We start from the raw sequence: 19,517 nt of genomic DNA on the forward strand, positions 1-19,517 counted from the left end.
CTCCACCCTAGAGAAAAGTAAAGAGAGAAATTCGAGCATTTTCGAGAAGGCCAAACCTAAAAGGCTAACAGGCACAAGAAGAGAAGAGATGCTTGCTCATTAGTTATCAGAGGAATGTAAATTTAAACAACAAGGAGATGTCACCGTACACCCATTTGACTTGCAAACATTGAAAAGCTGGGTAATGCCAAGTGTTGGTGGAGCTGCTGGTGGGAGTGGAGATCTCGCTGGCAGTTCTGGAGTGCAATCTGGAAACACTCTGTCGCGTTAAGAAAAGGCATATCGGCTGAACTGGCACAGCTTTCACTCCCCAGAATGTGTCCCGATGAAAGACTCCCCGGCCTGGGGATGAGAGGGCACGTGAACAGTCACCTAGAGGCGGGGGAAGATGGGATGGTCACACGTGGCTGGTGACACCATGTGGCACCATAAAGCAGTCAAAACAAGCCACCAGATGGGCACATGGCAACACGGGTGGCTCCCTTGAAAGTACTGTGCTGAGAGGAAAAACATTAGAAGCAGGATGAGGCATATAACCGACAGCATTTATGTAAATTAAATGTACGGAGACACACAACACAACGTGTTTTGCAAGAACACAGAAACAAGTATTCGCATTTAACACAGTGGAATGTTTGCCTGTAGAAGAGGGGAATGGAAGCAGAGACAAAAGAGAACATATATATTTTTTTTTAATGAATTAAATAAGAGACCATGCACAGACCGTGATGGGGATGTGACAGGAACGGAGATGGGATAAATGCACACCAGCACCAGGGTCCGAACAAAGCTTACAGGTCCCTCCCCCGCAGAGGCGGACGGGGTCACTCTAACGCAGCTATGCGTTTACAGGTTTATTGGCTCCTCTGGCCTTGGGCTGTGGCCCAGATTCTAGGAGGAGGGACATGAGAAGAACAGGAGCGGACACACAAGGACCCGGGAAAAAGAGTCAGGAATGAGACAGGAAAGAAGTGCTGGGTGCAAGCATGAGGGCTCCCATGGGACGCTGTGGAGGGTGGTAGACCCAGGTAGCTGCCCAAGTTCAGGTGTGGGCTCCAGTCGCAGGCTGTGACCAGCCTAGCACACAGATGTCAGCACCTTCACCCTCGAGTCCTCACTTGATATGAGTCCTCCGGGCTGGCAGAAGTTCAGGATCGTAGCCGTGCCATCTCCGTGAGATCTCAGTCCTCACCTCCAGGAACAAGAGGGAGGGTGTTAGGAGGGTCCCACCGCCAGTTCTTTATTCAGCCCCAGTGGGGTTGAGGGTGCCAGGGGAGGCCATGCAGGAGAAACTGAGACAGGGGTTTCCTGCAGCAGGAGAAGCTATGGTTGGCCACAGCCACAGCTAAGTACTACCTCTAGAGGATACTACTTCCTCCTTCCTGCAAGTATTTCTGACCACTCCCTTTGGCTCCTTCTCTGTCTTTTAGTACTGCTTTCGTCTTGGCCCACTTAAAGACAATTATGGGTGTTTTCTTGAGTTTCTGGCCAAAAGATAAGTACTCTGTCCTCTCCAAGTAGCCCAGGGCCCATGAGCCATTACAGGCAGGTATGGAAGTCCTGTGTTTGCTCCCAGATCCCAGATAAGTCTGCAGGAGACTCAGAGAGGCTAGTGGGAACAAAGAATGTCAGAGGAGAGGGAGCCAATAAGAGACAGAAGTGTCAGGTAAGGGGTAGCAATGCTCCACAGCTGGCAGACAGGTCTGTGTACCCAGGTCTCCAGCAGAACAACTGCTGCTGCTAAGTCTCTTCAGTCGTGTCCGACTCTGTGCGACCCCATAGACGGCAGCCCATCAGGCTCCACCGTCCCTGGGATTCTCCAGGCAAGAACACTGGAGCGGGTTTCCATTTCCTCCTCCAATGCATGAAACTGAAAAGTGAAAGTGAAGTCGCTCAGTCGTGTCCGACTCTTAGCCGACCCCATGGACTCCAGCCTTCCAGGCTCCTCGGTCCATGGGATTTTCCAGGCAAGAGTACTGAGCCCACCATAAATCCGTGGCCACTAGAGGGAGCCCATGAGTCTGCCCGTGCACACAGCCGAAGGACCTGGTTGTCGTGGGAGCTGAGTTAAATCCTCCCACTACTCCCCATATAGCAAGTCTGTCCGAAGGGAAAAACATGAAGTGTCTTCCAGGTTGGATGTTATGATTTACTCCTCTCTGCCATATCTCCATAATTCTACAAGTGCACTGGCACCATCTATTCGGTCTATAGGGACTTTGCTGGTGGCTCAGACAGTAAAGAATCTGCATGGAGAGAGTAACATGGAAACTTACAATACCGCAGGTAAAATAGGTAGCCAATGGGAATTTGCTGTATGACTCAGGGAACTCAAGCAGGGGCTCTGTGACAATCTAGAAGGGTGGGATGGGGAGGGAGGTTCAGGAGGGAGGCCTGATGGGTGTACCTATGGCTGATTCTTGCTGATGTCTGACAGAAAAAAAAAAAAAATTCTGTAAAGCAATTATCCTTAAATTAAAAAATAATAATAATAAAGTGGCCAAAAAAAAAAAAAAAAGAATCTGCCTGCAATTCAGGAGACTTGGGTTTGATCCTTGTGTCAGGAAGATCCCCTGGAAAAGGGAATGGCAACACATTCCAGTATTCTTGCCTAGAAAATCCCATGGACAGAGGAGCCGCACGGAAAGAGTCAGACATGACTGAGCGACTGGCGCAGGACAGGGACATTCTGGCCGTTCATGTGTGTGTTCGCCTGTTCGGTCTGCTCTTTTTGCGTATCTCTCCTCCAGGTGGTCTCTCTCAGCACCCCTGCCTCTGCTCTCCATCATCTTCTCTGTCTTTCGCCTGAATCTATTTTCCTAGGCTTTGTGTGTCTACCTTAGACTTTGTTGTTTCCTCTGTGTCTTCTCTCTGTCTCTCTAAGATCTGACTTACTCCTTCCCCCAACTCTCTCTAATGTTCAATTTTAGGAATACAGAATGGAGGGACCCCTTTTAGCCCCTCAGCCCCTACATCCCTCTTCTAATCCCTGAGAGGCCTTTTCTACCTCATGATGAATGGATAGTAAGCTTCACCAAGACCAGAGGAAGGATGGATAAAAGATGTTTCACAGGAAGTATTCAGGTTAAGCTTGATGCAGAAACTCAGGACACATTCCCACAAGGATTGCAAGACTCAAGTTATGGCCTGAGGTGGGATTTACAGGGGCTGGACAGGAGGGAGGCAGGCTTAGGAGTGGTGGGAGGAAAGGCTTAAAGAATAAGGATAGTCTGAGTCACATACCTCTTGGTTGAGGAAGCAGTACAGGATAGCAACAATGAAGCCCTGTGGGGTCAAACAGAAAAGACCCCATCACCCTGGCCTGGCCTCAGATGTCTGTAGTCTTCTACTACCTTTTCCCCCACCCCCCAACAGGCTGTGACCTGGGCCAGGTCTCTGGAAAAATGCAAAGTAGACGTATTCATCACATTACTATCTGCCAGGCATATTGTCATATGTAATTGCCGTAGCAAGCATTCAAAAGCTTTATCATTGGCCTGATGGCCCATTTCTCTGATTTTACTTATTTCTGCATCCCCCAGTATTGAGCACAGAGCCTGGCACATAATAGGTGCTCAGTAAATGCTGAATTTGTGAGATGATTAGATGGCATCACCAACTTAATGGTCATGAGTTTGAGCAAGCTCCAGGAGTTGGTGATGGACAGGGAGGCCTGGCGTGCTACAGTCCACGGGGTGGCAAAGAGTTGGACACGACTGAGCAACTAAACAACAACAAAATGTTGAATAGAGTGGATGGATTGGTATACGGAAGGATGGGTAGACAGACTCAGGGATAGGTGAATGAATAGATAGGTGGATATAAAATAACAAACAGAGGGACTGTTGAATAGATGAATACGTACCTGGAAGGAAGAATAACCAGTCTAGTCACCCTCATCTTCCATGAAATCAACCAACCCTGTGGACAGCAGCACTCCCCTCCCACCCAAAGACTCAGAGGGAAGGAGAGAGTACTGTGGGGACTCTCACCTGGAAAGAGCCCAGTCCCAGTTCTAGGGGGAGGCGGATGTCCAGCCCAGCACTGTCAGGCAGGAAGTTGAAAATGACATAGTGGATTCCAAACAGCGGAATGAGGAGAAGCGTTGACTTAGAGAGACGCCTGCATAAGAAGACAAGGCCTGTATTCTGCTGTTCTCTCTCTCAAATGCTCTGGTCTCAATTTAACCCAGTCAAGTCTATGCATCTTTCAAAGTCTAATTCAAGGACACCTCTTCCAGAAAGTCCTCCCAGATTGTACTCCAACCCCACGATCCATTTAGAAAGGATCTCCTTCCACAAGCTCCCATAGAAATTGATCTCCTCACTCATCGCCCACAATGTGGGTTGCTAACTGGCTGTTCGGGACCCCCATTCTTCCTATATTGTGTTCCACTGGAGGGCAAGGACCAGATCTATTCTCTCTCTGGGAACCTGGGGAGAAGCACAGAACCAAGATGATGGACACCTAATTGCGAATAAAAAAGAACCATTTGACTCCTGCACCAGTTATGTCCCCAGAATTTCCTGAAACACATATACACACACCCACATGCACACACACACACACATACACACACATATGTTACCAGTACTGAGTCTGGGTGTGGAGGCTGCCCTGAGTTGGCTCCAGTTTCCTCAGCAGGATACGGATAATATTGAGAAAAAGCCCAAAGTTCACCTGGAAATGGAGGTGCAGGAAGATGGAAGGCAAGTGGCAGGAGTGACCCAAATGGCTTGGGGTAGGACCTCTTTGGGGACTAGAAACCTCAGGTCTTTGAGGGCCAGGATGTGCAAGTCATTGCTCGTGACCTTGTCACCTGGAGACTGGGAGGTCCGACATGGTGCTCAGGGGATCCTGGGCTCAGGCCCTCCTCCAGTCCCAGGCCAAAAGTGGGAGGTCATACCTTTCATCCTGCTTCCAGCACCTCTCAGGCTCTTCTAAAAAGTGTGTGGCCTTCACTTGCACAATTACAAAATCGACCAAGATGTGTGCATTCACCCAGGCCATGCAAACCAGTCCTGGCTGCCTTGCCTTGAGTGTGGGCAAGGTAGGGGTTTCAGCTGCTGCTCCTTCTACGCCCCCAGCCAGGCCTCACTGCAATGGTAGGTGATCTGCAACCAGGCCACCAGACTCATCCAAATTCTGAGTTAGAAGAAGCCTGAGCTCCAATTTTTCCAATGGGCTATTCATGGGCTTCCCTTGTGGCTCAGCTGGTAAAGGATCCGCCTGCAAAGCGGGAGACCTGGATTCGATCCCTGGGTTGGGAAGATCCCCTGGAGAAGGGAAAGGCTACCTACTCCAGTATTCTGGCCTGGGGAATTCCATGGACTGTATAGTCAATGGGGTCACAAAGAGTCGGACACGACTGAGCGACTTTCACCATTGAGGTCCAGAGAAGGCCTCACAGAGCACATGTGGTTGAGTCAGGCTCGAACCCAAGATGTCCAGACTCCCAGCCTGGAGTCATGTTTCCTGCTGCGTATGGCTACTCGGTAGGCCCAGGGAGACTGGCTGAATAATACAGAGGACACTGGCCTCAGGCACTGACCCCAACAGAGAGGACGATGGGTCCTTTGATGATCCACCAGTAGGGGGAGCTGTCGTCCAGGTCCCAGCACCTGAAGAGAGGGCAGGCCTGGACTGATGGCGGGGTGGCGGGGGCGCAGATGCTGGGAAGCCCTTTTCTGGGGTACCCCTGCTCCTCTCTCCTCTCTTCCCTCTACCTACAGCTCTAGGCTCCTCCCTCTAGAATTCTATCCTTATAGCCTCACCTTACCCCCAGCCAGCCTTATCTCCTAGAGACATTTAAGCCCTTTCCAAGGGGACACCCTAATTCAAGAGGGGCTCACCCTCTCCCTTCACCAAGGTGGGTGAGTTTCTCAAAAATCAGTCGTGTTTGCTGCTTTCTTGTGGCCCCAACACTTCCCCTGTTCTGGAAGGTTCCTACTTACAGCCCCTATCCCCTGAGATCCCTAAACCTGAGACCCTGTGCCCCCTTCCCGCCCAGGCTCAAGCCTCTTCTGTGTTATCCATGGACTGTGCCTCCCGCTCCTCCCCACCCCCCACCCAACCCTGGGAGTTCCTGAAGTCAGGACCAGGGACCCCCTCCTTTTCATCCCAGCCTGGAGGACAGCCTCATCGCCCGAGCATCCAATCCATGCCCCATCAGGACCCAGTACAGGTGTGATGAAGGGATAGCCCAAACTCACGCAACATCTTCAAAGGCCAACTTGCAACCCACCCACATGCTGGTGAAGAGCAGAGGAAGCCCTGTGGGGGTACAGAAAAGACATGAGGAAGGGTCTGCATCCTGTGCCCACCTCCCACCACCACCACCACCAGTCACACAGGGCACTGTGAAGGCAGGACCCTGTGAGAGCCCCAGGACAGGAGACCTGGTCCTGATCTCAACACTCGCTGCACGGCTATAGCCGTCCTTCCCCTCTCTGGGCCTTGGGGTCATCATGAGTGAGCTCCCTGGTCATCCCCAATCCTCCATCCACTCCACAGCCCCCCCACCATGGTGCCCAAACCAGCCCTCTGTGCTCACCCCAGGCAGCGAGAACCAGCCACCAGAAGACCCTCCTTGTGCTGGGCAATGTGGAGGCTAAGAGGCAGGTCAGGTACACAGCTTCTGCCAGCAGCCAGCTGAAGTTGGTCATGGTAGCGAAATGAGAGGCGGTCACAGAAGCCTTGCACAGGACCTGTGGGCCGGGGCCTGGGTGCCTCAGAGCCAGGACGCCCACCGGAGCCCCCTCAAGCTCCCTACCCCCGGTCTCTTCCACTTCGGGCTACCGCCGCGGGGATGTGGCAATATAACGTAGTGGTGAAGAGTGCAGATTTGGGATCCAGAGAGCCTGGCTTCAAGTTTATCATCTGGGTAACCCACCCACACCTTAACTTTTCACATATAAAATGAAAAACTTCCAACACCTAACTCATGGTCTCATCATAAGGATTAACTGGAAACCCTGCATACAAATTGCTACTATTTTTACTGACACTAGCTCGCCATCCCTCCCGAGCGCAAGTCTGCCCCTAGAGCTGAGGCTACGGAACGCCATTTACTCTTGCAGAGCTCCATCCTGCACAGGTACGCGCATGCACGCATGCATCACTCATTCACTGAGTGATTCTGCTCATCGGTTGGGTGGCAGAGCGCTTGACTCTGAGCTCAGAGGCGAGGGCTCTGAGCGCTCGGCCCCATTCCCACCACTCAGCAGCCGGGGTGGCCTCCCAACTATCCCTCATCTACAAATGGAACTAAAATGAAAATATACATAGGAAAGAAAACGAGACAATGCATGTGAAGCACTTAGCATAACGCCTGGTACCCAAGCACTAAGTGTATATGCTATTATTGTTTCTTACATTAAGGAATGAAGGTCATCTGTTGGTTTGTCCATTCATGTATCTATTCATTTCCGGTACAGTGTCAAGAAACCTAGTAAGAGCTGCCCACACTCAGCGCAGCTTCTTTTAGTTTTGGTCTCCCCTCATTTGTCCACCTCCCCACCCCCATGATGGCTTCCCTGTTTCCTGGAGCAGCCCCAGCTTCTCCTGTCTGTGAGAGCTGCTTCACCCTGCTCCTCCCTGCTCCCTCCCCATCACTGCTGCCCGTTCCCCGCTCCCCAGAGCTCCAAAGCCACCTCCTCTCTAAAGCCCTCTCCTGTTCTCTCCCAGCTTTCGGCTCCCTCTACCCGGTGGTCCTGTAATCTGGTACAATCTGTCCCCTTAGGCATCCTGGGTGCTTCTTGAAGAAAGGACCTGCCTTTGTCCAGCCCCTGACACCCACACCCAGCACAGACCGAGCCCAGAAGAAGTGTGAGATGGAAAGCATGAGCGGAGTGAAGTGTGCTCTGGGTTGGGCTCTGGGATGGGGAATGAAACCAGAATACAGAATATGGAGCAGAGAGTGGAGCAAGGGAATGACGGGGCTGGGCACAAGAGGATTTAGGACTTGACCCCAAGGAGGGGCGGGAAGGGGGAGGGGTGCTTTCCCGCTCTGTCCTTGGCAAAGCCAGAGCCCTGGGGTCAGCCCACTGGACTGGACAGGCTGACATCTCTAATCCAACCTCCCTGCCCACACCAGCACCCCCACCCACGACTGTTACAGTGGAGAAGCTGCAGTGGTCCATGTTCTCCTGGGGAAAGAGGGTGGCGTCCTTCAGGAACACAGCTGCCGCCTTGAGGATAAAGGTGGTGAACAGCTGGGTGTGGATGTAGTTCCTGGGGCAGTGGAGCCTCCTGGAGGGAGTGGGAGGGGTGAGGAAAACAGGAGGCAAGGAGGGAGAGCAGGCTTGGGGAGGCTGAGCAGGAGGGAGGTGAATCACATGGGCTTGGATTGGCTTTTATCAGATTGGATCCATTGCACTGAATGTGAGGCTTCAGCTTTAACGTTGTAGGACAGCCAGGCTCAGTGCAGGTGAGGGGACGGAAAACATCAGTTCCCTGCCTTCAGGGAGCTCATTATGTGGAGGACAGAGGCAGAAAAGACAGGGGACCCCCACCCTCCACCCCCAGATAATCAAAGAAATGAGGCTCATTCCCAGGAGACAACAGCTCAGGCCAGGCTGGAGAAGGCTTTAGGAGGGCAACAACCAAAGGCTGGAAATAGTCAAGAAGGGCTTCACAGCTTCACAGAAGAGACAAAGAGGATTCTTTAAGGCATATGAGAACTGAGCTTTGAATACGAACAGATTTGAGGGGTAAAGGAGGCAGGCATTCCAAGGAAACTGAATAAGTTCCCCAGAGCAAAGATGTAGAGGTGGGAGCAATCCTAGGGTATAAAGGGATGGGTCCACTCGTGGGGAAAGCGAAAGGAGAAGTTAAAATGGCCACAGTAGCCCTGGGAACGTCTTTAACATCCAGGTGGAAGATCAAGTTTGGTGCTGTGGATGACGGGGAGGCAGGGAAGGTTCTGGAGCAGGGAATGAGGATGGCGAACCTGAGAGCAACCAGGATGATGATGGCCACTAGGAGGGCTGCAGCCGAGACGCTGTGGCCCATGGTGTAGACGATCCTTACCGCGGAGAAGTAGGATTTCTGGGGAGGGTGGAGGCAGAGGGAATCTCAGCAACGGGGCCTCTGAGGAAAGGGAGGCTTGACCATCAAGCAGGTGACGCTTTCAGTTCTACCCCCAAACTGTCAGTGTGCGGGCAGGGGTGTCTGTGGGGACCAATGCAAGCTCCCTTTGGAGTTTGTTTACAGCCTGTAGGCTAGTGAGGGAACAGGACAGGGGAGGGAAGCGGGGGTGGGGGGGAGGATGAGGATCAAGATGCTTAACTCTAGCTGCTGCTGGGAGATGGGGGGAAAGAAGCTTCCACAGAAACTGTGCGTCCCTGGGGAGTGACAAAGCTCAGGAGGAAATTGGGCTTGTTTATTGACATCCAGCTTGCTCATCAGCTTGGGAACACGACATCCTCAAATAAAGGGGACAGCAGGGACAGCTTCAAGGCTGAGCTCTTTCCACAAACAAGTATTTGAATCAATCAACTCAGCCTGGACCCCGGAGATGGAGACAGAAGGTGTAGCCTTGCAGGGAGGGGATTGATCGGGGACCCAGCTCCCCTGAGGGATGCAGGCAATCACCCCTGACTGCCTCTCCCTGACTCAGTCTTTTTGTCTGAAAGACTGTCAGACTCAAGCTCTGCCTTCAGGGCTGGAGGGAGAGAGCTATGGGGTTATGGGAATGGAAGCGACGTGCCAAGGCACTGCTCAGTTTGGAAGCATGGAGTGTGCTGCTGGGGTAGGAGTCACTTCCTTCATCGGGTTTCCCTCGCTCTCCCACAGCCATGCACACCACTGCACAGACTGAGGACCAGAGAGGGCAGGCGGCTTTTGCAGTGGTCCTTGCCCAGAACAACTCAGAGCCTTTGTTTCCCGGAACCACCCCCAGCTCCCAGTCCTGGAGCCTGGGCACAGAGGCTGTCAAGGGGACACCGGCCAGGTAACACTGCCCACCCTGCCTTCTGCCTCCCTCTTCCTCCCAGCAGCGTAGCCCACCTGTCGCTCTGGAGCAAGTTAACACTTGCTCTCTTCTAATTCTCACTCCCTCTCTTCCAGCCATCTTCCAGAAGTGTGCTGTCATTCATATTCCGACCCACCAACTTCAATGGAAGTGGCAGCCTCTGCCATTGTGCAGTCTACCAGCCACACAAACATCCGTGATGAGCCTCTCACCTCCTCAGTCAGCAGCTCCAGGGGCACAGGGCAGGCTTCGGGATAAGGCGGGAAGGGCTCCGACCAGCCTGCAATGGTGCAGTCCCTCTTCACAGCCCCTAGGAGGCAAGGGAGCTGGGGAAGCTGAGATGTGATCAGGATGACTCCCCCCTCTTCCCAGGAAGGTGGGGGAGCCGGGAGTGACCCTGGTCAAGTCTGCAGAGACAGCTCATCTCTGCAGCAGAGAGAGGGGAGCCTTTTCTCCAGAGGCCTGGTGTTCTGCCTGCTTGGGACACCTTCTGGGACCTTCCTTTCTGGCCTCAGACTCACCTTCTGTTAATTGAGAGCTTCTGTTTCCTTGGAGCAGAGTAGCGAACTGGGTCCCCAGCATCCTAAGGAAAGGAGGCCCTCTCTGCCACCGGAGGAACCATCCACCCCAGACACCCAGGCCAGGGAGGTGAGGCAGAGCATGGCTGCCCTTCCGCTCTCCCCCACAAAGCAACTGGTAGCCTCTTACGGGGAGATTGACTCTGCCTCTCCACCCCCATGGCCAGTCCTTCTCACACCTCCTGCTCACACCCAGAGAACAAGTGTTCAGTGCCTGACCCCAAGCACAGCACTCCCAGGCCCAATCGCACCCTCTGTGCAGCCAGCGCTCTTGTTCTCCCCAGGTCACAGGAGGTCTGGAAGCTGAGTCTCAGGGAGGGTAACTGACTCATCCAAGTTCACAGAGAAAGACAAGAAAGGGTAAGGAGGTGCTCAATCCAGGTCTGCCTGACTCCAAAGCCAGGACGTGGCCACCACATTCTGCCACTGCCTGAGAAAACCACCTTGCCTCAGCTCTTCCGCCATCCCCACCGCCAGCACCCCTCACCTGGCTCCAAGCTGAAGTGAGAGAAGAAAGCCGGGCAGGGGAGGCTCACCCACTCTCCGGAGCCCGCCGTCGGCCAGCACAGCAGCCCGTCCCAGATTCTGGGGCAGCCTAGACAGCGAGGTGGGAGCAGGAGGGACTCAGCCCAGGGCCAGGCTTGTCCACCATCCTGAGCGGTGAGACTGGAGGAGATGGAGAAACCCATGACGAGCCACCTCCCCCCTCCCCAGCCCCATACCCAAGGTGGAGTTGGGCATCCCTTCAGCAGCTTGTAGACATGCTTGCTCGTCCTCTCTCAGCTGAGTGATGACATCACATTCTGGGTGCACGTGGCCCAGGACCTGTGCAGCAGAGGATGAATGTCATGAGCCACGCCAGCTGTGTGCTCCTGCCAGGCTTGCTGGTCAAATGACCTGAGGACAGAGGTGAAGCCTGATTCGTTTCCTTGGCTGGGCTCTTAGTTAGGTACAAGGACCAGGTTCATCAAAGAAACGCAATGGCCATTTGGATGAAGGTCAGGCAAGCAGGAAGGGAGGGAGAATAGACAGAGATTTGGACAAAGGCTTCCCCTTTTCAACTCATGGAAGTCAGTTCTGAGACACATTAAGTAAAAGTCTTCAGAAGATGGTATGGGGGTGGTCAACTCAACAATGCAGCCGTTTAGTGGCTTTTTTTTCTTTCCCTGAGTGAGGTGAAGGAGCAAATGAATAAGTCTTCATGGATGAATGAATGAATGGGTAACTGTGTGGCTGGCTGGTAGAATGAGTGACTATACATACAAAGTATAGATAGATGGACTTCTCAGGTGGCGCTAGTGATAAAGAACCTGGCTGCCAATGCAGGAGATGTTAGAGATACGGGTGAGATCACAGGGTCAGGAAGATGCCCTGGAGGAGGGCATGGCAATCCACTTTGATATCCTTGCCTGGAGAATCCCATGGACAGAGGAGCCTGGTGGGCTACAGCCCAAGGGGTCGCAAAGAATCTGACTGAAGCGACTTAGCACACATAGATAGATGGATGACTGGATACATGGTGGATGGGTGGATGGATAAGGGCATGGGATGCACATAGAGATGGATGGGTAATGGATGATAGATGGAGGGATAACTGCTTTGATGTGTAGCCCAACAATCAGGAAGAATTAGGTTTTAGGAATTTCCCAGAGCCTGGTGCCCTGGGAAATGATCTGTGGATCATTCACAGGGAATGATCTCTGTGATCAGCTAGGAAACAAGCTGCTTTTCTGGAAACCCTCTAGCAGTATTTCTGAAAGTGTGCCTCTAACCCAGCCAGAGATCAACTGCAGTGGAGCCAAGAATACGCAGAGATCTATGGCTGGATCTGGAGAAGACAATGGCACCCCACTCCAGTACTCTTGCCTGGAAAATCCCATGGACAGAGGAGCCTGGAATGCTGCAGTCCATGGGGTCGCTGAGGGTCGGACACGACTGAGCAACTTTACTTTCACTTTTCACTTTTATGCACTCCAGTGCATAAAACCCACTCCAGTGTTCTTGCCTGGAGAATCCCAGGGACGGGGGAGCCTGGTGGGCTGCTGTCTATGGGGTCACACAGAGTCGGACACGACTGAAGCGACTTAGCAGCAGCAGCATGGCTGGATCTAGGACTTCCCATTTTAACAAGTTCTCCAGGGAGCTTGAGTCAAAAGCAGGAATTCTTAACACCTCTCCCTCCCACTTCCCCAGACTGGAGAAAAGCTGACCATCCAACAGGGCATAGCCCCACACAGACACATGTGAAGGAACTTAGCTTTACAAGACACGCTCCTTACACTGTGACCATGGATCCACAGCCCACGTTTGAATCCAACATGCACATCAAATTCAATCAGTGTAGATTTCTGTCCCCAAGGACTTACCAGGGAAGAGTGTGGTGAGGAAGGGAGTTAACACTTGGTCCTAATACATCTAATACAAACTGAGCAAGGGCCAGGCAAGCACTATGAGGGCATGGCCCCTCTCACAAGGACTGAGGAGGTGGCATTTGAGCCGAACATTTGAAGAGAAAGGAGCATATTTTTAGAACGTGCCCAGACAAGAGAGTGGGCAGATGTACCTGAGCTGCATGAGGGGAGAGCCCTGCCTGTGGCCACCCTCACATCCACATGCACAAAAAAGCCCCCAGTGTCTGGCACAGAGTCCATGTCAGCAGGTGGTTCATTAACTCCTAGTGTCCTTTGACAGAAACCCAGGCGCAGCAAAAGCATAGTGGGTGTGAGACAGTGGCTGGGGTCAGAGACTTCAAACACTAGAATGGGGGCAGTCGACAGTAGGTGACCACGTGGAAGGGACCCAAAGGCCAGTGGGCTAGGAGAGGACCTGGAGACCCTGACCAGTAAGGAGGGTCACCCCCAGCAGACCCACCCCTGCAAGGGAGGACACCCCAGTCCTGGCCGGCTGACCCCACTCCCCGAAAGCCAACTTGGGCTCACCTCTGCCATCTCCTGCCTGGGCCCTGGGACCTCACGATGCAGATTCCACCTGCAGCCCGGGCTCTGGATCTCCAATCTGAGAGCACCTCTTGGCTTCTTCCCAGGACTCAGTGAGCCTAGGGCCACCTCAGAGGAGAACCCCAGTCTTACCTCCCCCACATGTCCACACAGCAGTCTGATTGTCCACAAGGGGGTAGATGGGGAGGGCGGGGCCTGATATGAGACCATGGGCTCCATCCGCCCCCCTCCCCCTCCACATCTACAATCCCATCCTTCCCTGAGACTCCTTCTCAGGGCCTGACTATGGGACCACTGAGACCAAGGGAACTAAGGCCCCTGGTGGGAAGCCTCCTGTCAAAAGGAGAAACAGACAGCCACCACACTTCCCAAGGGAAGAAAAATTCAGGGAAGCTCAACTCATGACCCAGATATGTGGTCACAGGTGGAAACTGCTAGGGGTGAGAAGACGTGGATCATTCCAAGACTTATCCCAATACTCCGGTTGGATTCCCAACTCACTGTGGGACCAGGGATCATCTGGCCCATGTCCAGGACCCCACTCCTCCTGAGGGGAGACTGTCATCCTGCATACCTTGGCCTGGCTGACCATGGCTATCACTGACCTGGGCTCTATGCAGGACAGAGGCCACACCGGGAGACTGGGGTTTAGTGCTAACCCTGACCCTGGCACCAGTGACTGAGTGACCCCCACAGGATCTCAGTCCCCCTTCTAGAATAAAGCATTTCCTGTGGGGTGCACACAGATGAGAGGGAGGAAGTCCCACTCTGTGCAGTGCGGGGAGGGAAATAGAAGTCACCCATGATGCACCGCAGGCCCAGCCTCTGGCAAGTCAGACCCTTCTCCAGGCACAATAGCCCTGGGGGGCAGATGTTATTTTCTTCTTTTACAAAAGAGACAAGTGAGGCTCAGGAAGGGACTTACCTAGGTCACATGGCGAATTCACAGCACCGGTATCCAAGCCCAAAGGCTGTGCACAAAGAGCAGGTGCGGCCCCGGTCACACATACACACTCACACATACATACACTCACACACATGCACACACATTGTCAAACACACACACACACTCACACACAAGCCAATGGAGGAAGAGGGCAACCTCAGTACTGTGAGCTCACAGGAGACCCTGGGAGCCACAGATTCCAATCTGGGACTGTGTCTCCCATCTTGGTCCCCAAGTCACTATCACTTGCATTAAACTCTGGGAAAGTACACAAAACATTCAGAGAGGGCCCCTCCTGGCAGCCTGCTCCCTAGCCTTCTAGGCCTCGGGACTGTACCTGATTGTGGAAAGCTGCTCAGGGCCCAGGGTGTGCCCTGCGAGGGAGAGGCTCCCAGATGTGGGAAAGGGGAGCAACTTCTCACTTACTACCCAGACACACTCAATCCCTGGCCACACCCTCTTCAAAGGAAGCAACTCAATCAAGTGGCTCCGGGGATCATGGGGACTGGGAGGGCTCTGCAAGCTTGTCAGAGAAGGAGGTGTGGAGAAGACTCAGGGTGTGAAAGGGAGGCAGAGATACTGTTTTAGGACAGAGTCTTGCGGCCCCGAGGGTGCAGACAGGCCCTGGGGGATGCAATGGGCAGTTGAACTCAGTTCAACTCCAGGAAGGACGTTTTGCTGTCAAAGGTCCCCAGGGATGAGCAGGCTGCCTGGGAAGGGAGGGGAAGGAGACGTGGGGACCGCAGGTGTCAGGAGTTCTCCAAGCCAGGCCACCAGACTGCTTAGTAGAAAGACTCCTGCGCCGGGGAAGGGCAGTGGGCCCCAGGATGGCCCAGCGGTTCCCAAATCTCAAGCTCAGTGCGGGGGCAGGAGGGTCTGAGCTGGCTACTCACGATTGGCAAGGGGCCCAGCAAGCAGAGGACGCAGGCGCCCCACATCCTGCTGCCCATGGTGGGAGCTCGGCGACAGCTGCCTGGGTCAGCCTCGGTGGCCCTGCGCTCCTTCCACTGTCCCCTGTTGTCACTGCTGCCAGCACGCCCTCTGCTTCTCCTTCCCAGCTGGCTGTCTGCATAGACAGGAGCCAGTGAAGGGAACAGAACCCACTGAATATTCACCAGGATTACAGAACACCGTGCCCAGCTCCGCCACAGGCTCAGGGTAGAACTCTGCATTCCCGGGGGGAGGGGTTGACTTTGTAAGTCTGCCCATGTCTGTCCTAACATTACCAAGGTCGCAGACAAATGGCAGCCACAGGACAGCCCTTGCCCCAGTAGGTCAATATTCTTTATAATTTTCTTCTCTGAGCCCAGCCCTCTGAGGCTCCACCGTGGAAAGATTCCCCCCAAATGAAGGAGACTCAGCAAAGAAGAAGGCCTGAGTTCACACTCAGGGAGCCCAGTTTGGTTGTGATCTCAGCCTCATCCACAGGCCTGAAGGATGGGTTCGGAGCCCTGGGGACCCAGCAGAAGTGGGTAGGGTGTCAGTAGAGTCTGGGAAATAGGAATCTTAGAAAAGGAAGTGCAATCATGAAGTCCCCATGCACCCCCATGGGCTGGTCCTGAAGATCGTAGTTTCAGCAAAACCTTGTCTCTGTTCCCAGCAAGGATACCAGTCTGGATGGCGAGGTGAAGTCTGAAGAGACCCAGGCTCTGGACTTTACATGGGGGCTTGTCAAAGTCTCTTCAGAAGTCCATATGGAAACAGGGAAAAACAGGAAGCGTGCAAGAAGATTCACGTAGCTAAGCCATCCTGAGTGGGGCAAAACCAGTGTTATCAGGGGCAGAAACAAGAGAACCTACACAGCAGCTCAGATTAATTTGAGTATTCATTACCCTGTCATTTTTATTATAGTTTCAGACTTTAAAATGAGGGATCTCAGTTGGCCAGGCTAGAAACAGTGTTCTAAATTGCCCAGAACCTTGCAGAGCACTAGGGCGTCTGGAAATTGCATTAGATCTTCAAGCGTCCCGAAGGTGCCAGTACCTGGTGGGGCCCGCCATCTGTGTGCTCCTGCTGCTGCTAAGTCGCTTCAGTCGTGTCCAACTCTGTGCGACCCCATAGACGGCAGCCCACCAGGCTCCCCCGTCCCTGGGATTCTCCAGGCATGAACACTGGAGTGAGTTGCCATTTCCTTCTCCAATGCATGAAAGTGAAAAGTGAAAGTGAAGTCGCTCAGTCGTGTCTCACTCGTAGCGACCCCATGGACTGCAGCCCACCAGGCTCCTCCGTCCATGGGATTTTCCAGACAAGAGTACTGGAGTGCGGTGCCATTGCCTTCTGTGTGCAGGTCTGCAATCCCAGAGCTTGTCAGGCGGGACTCTGACACACGTTTCCAGCCTGACGCCAATCATGAATGATGGAGCTCCTCGTCCCTGCCACATCTGGACTGAGGAATCATTTTACATCAGCAGGGCTGTGTTTTTCCATTTGTGCTCATCACCAACAAAGAAAACTATTTTGAAAGGAAAGAGAGAAGCACCCCCAGCCCCAGACACTCCTGCCCTTGTACGAGCGTCTTCATGTCCTCGGCCGTGACCTGGGGCAGGGCTCAATCACACCAAGCTTGCACATTTGCAGGGTGATGCAGAGCCCCTCTGTTGACAGGCTGAGTAAGGATCAATGCCAGACACAGAGCACCGAGCAGGTGTAGCTTAAAAGGAAAGCCAGAGCCTCCATCCCCAGCTACAGAGAGGCAACAGTCCAAGGATAAAATCTGCAATCAATCACTGTTGATAATTAACATCAACTGGTGTTACTGAGGGTTAATAATTGATATTAATGCTACTACTGATTTTTATCTATTTGTCAATGCCTAGAGACAGTTTTCAGTGTCACAGCCAGCAGTCAGGGGCGGGGAGGAGATGTGGCAAGGTACTAATATTACGTAAGGGATAAAAACCATAAAAACTGGGGTGCTGTTAAAATCCTACCACGCACAGGATGGCCCCCCACAACCACCTGAAGAATTATCCACTCCAAAGGTCAATAGAATTAAGGTTGAGAGACCCTGATTTAATTGTTTGTGTTCCTCAAGCTTCCCCCAGGCCCACTATCCCTTCTGAATGGGCCGGGGTCATTGAACTTCCATCTCCAGCTATTTCTGTATCTGCTCAGGGTTCAAAGTTTGACTCCACCACTTTGAGTTCAATGGCAGACTTAAACAGGTCTGTCTCACACACACAGCGTGTGTGACCTTGGGCAAGTTATTTAGCCTTTCTGAACCTCAGTTTTTCGTTGAAAAACTGGCATGATACCTTCCTTATTGGGTTTCTGGAATAAGCAGAAAAGGAAAGGCCTACAGAGAACCTCATACAGAGCATAACTCACAGAGAACATGTTACGAGGCTGGAGTCTCAGCAAAGAAAGTTAGAATAATCAATTCTTTGGATGGAAAATATAAGATTAGCTCTTTAGCTCACATTGATGAAATATAAATTCTAGAAGGCTTAAAGTCCAAACTATAAAGCAGTAAGATTTTTTCCAAAAATGCAAATTTGTTTTTACAACCTCAGAAGAAGAGAAACTTTTTCTACATAAAAAGAAATCATAAAGAAAAGAGTGGTAAGTTTGGGCACATCGGCATTAATAAGTATATATGTTCAAGAAAGAACCCTATAAATAAAACTTCAGGCAGACTACAGACTGGTAGAAATATTTGTGACCAACAATGATAAAGATATAGTATTAAAACTTCATTTTAAAAGACCTAAAAATTAATAATAAGAGGAAAATAATCCAATAGAAAAACTAGCAAAGGATAGAAACAGCAATTCAGAAAATAAGTAAAATGGAAGCAATGAACAGATAAAGAAATGCTCAACATCACTAATATTCAAGAAAATGAAAATTAAAATAATGAGTTACTCTTTTTTACTTATCACATTGCTAAAAATTTTATGTCTGACAATATGATGTTTAGAATTATTTGGGGAAGTGGTACTTCTATATTGTACAGATGAGAGTGAACATTGGTACACACACTTTGAAAAGACAGATATAATCTTTTATATCTATGAGTGAACCTACCCTATAAACCAGAAGTTCTATTCCTAGATATTTGTTCTAGAGGGTAGAATTATTTGTGTTGTTGCTGTTTAGTCATTAAGTCGTGTCCAACTCTTTTGCAACCCCATGTACTGTAGACCACCAGACTCCTCTGTCCATGGGATTTTCCAGGCAAGAATACTGATATGGGCTGCCATTTCCTTCTCCAGGGGATCTGCCCAACACAGGGATTGAACCTGAGTCTCCTGCATTGCAGGCAGATTATTTACCACTGAGCTACCAGGGAAGCCCAGTATCATTTGTAAAATGCAGTAAAACCCAGAAAACAACACAAAAGTCCAATGATAATGAAATAGCTAAATAAAATGTGTATATTCACACAACAGACTAGTATAAAGCATTGAAAGGGTAAACTAATTTTGTATCAACAGGGAAAGATTTCAAAAATACATACTTGAGGAACTTCTGCTTCCCTGAAAGGCAGAGTAACAGAAAGTGATTTCAGTTCAGTTGCTCAGTCATGTCCGACTCTTCGGATCCCATGGACTGCAGCATGCCAGGCTTCCCTGTCCATCACCAACTCCTGGAGCTTGCTCAAACTCATCCATTGAGTCAGTAATGCTATCCAGCCATCTCATCTTCTGTCATCCCCATCGCCTCCTACCTTCAATCTTTCCCAGCATCAGGGTCTTTTCTAATGAATCGACTCTTTGCATCAGGTGGCCAAATTATTGGAGCTTCACCTTCAGCATCAGTCCTTCCAGTGAATATTCAGGATTGATTTCCTTTAGGATTGATTGGTTGGATCTCCTTGCCGTCCAAGGGACTCTCAAGAGTCTTCTCCAACACCACAGTTCAAAAGCACCAGTGATCCAACACTCACATCCATATATGGCTACTGGAAAAACCACAGCTTTGGCTAGACATACCTTTGTTGACAAAGTAATGCGTCTGCATTTTAATATGCTGTCTAGGTTTGTCACAGCTTTTCTTCCAAGGAGCACGCATCTTTTAATGTCATGGCTGTAGTCATCATCTGCAGTGATTTTGGAGCCCAA

At 51.6% G+C, this 19,517-nt stretch overlaps 1 protein-coding gene across 1 annotated transcript; it reads right to left on the reverse strand.

Moving 5' to 3' along the window:
- Positions 1-1,114: 1,114 nt before the first annotated feature.
- GHRHR (growth hormone releasing hormone receptor) lies at positions 1,115-15,404 on the reverse strand. The gene is made up of 13 exons (XM_052639030.1): positions 15,348-15,404; positions 11,274-11,376; positions 11,039-11,146; positions 10,186-10,283; positions 8,951-9,048; positions 8,118-8,250; positions 6,554-6,707; positions 6,213-6,273; positions 5,552-5,621; positions 4,589-4,680; positions 3,993-4,122; positions 3,244-3,285; positions 1,115-1,192 (listed from the first exon to the last, which is right to left on the reverse strand). The coding sequence occupies exons 1-13, from the start codon at positions 15,402-15,404 to the stop codon at positions 1,115-1,117; spliced, it is 1,224 nt and encodes a 407-aa protein (XP_052494990.1).
- Between the last annotated feature and the right edge of the window lie 4,113 nt (positions 15,405-19,517).

The sequence above is a fragment of the Budorcas taxicolor genome, chromosome 4 (genome assembly GCF_023091745.1).
Source record: "Budorcas taxicolor isolate Tak-1 chromosome 4, Takin1.1, whole genome shotgun sequence".
NCBI lineage: Eukaryota > Metazoa > Chordata > Mammalia > Artiodactyla > Bovidae > Budorcas > Budorcas taxicolor.

Bases quoted from the DNA above. Each gene is read 5' to 3' on its own strand.
- GHRHR (XM_052639030.1), bottom strand. From the start codon at position 15,404: ATGGGCAGCAGGATGTGGGGCGCCTGCGTCCTCTGCTTGCTGGGCCCC. The intron at 11,147-11,273 runs GTATGGGGCTGG...CTCGCTGTCTAG, and splicing joins GATGCCCAACTCCACCTTGG to GCTGCCCCAGAATCTGGGAC. The intron at 4,123-4,588 runs GTAACATATGTG...CTTCTTATGCAG, and splicing joins CACACCCAGACTCAGTACTG to GCGTCTCTCTAAGTCAACGC.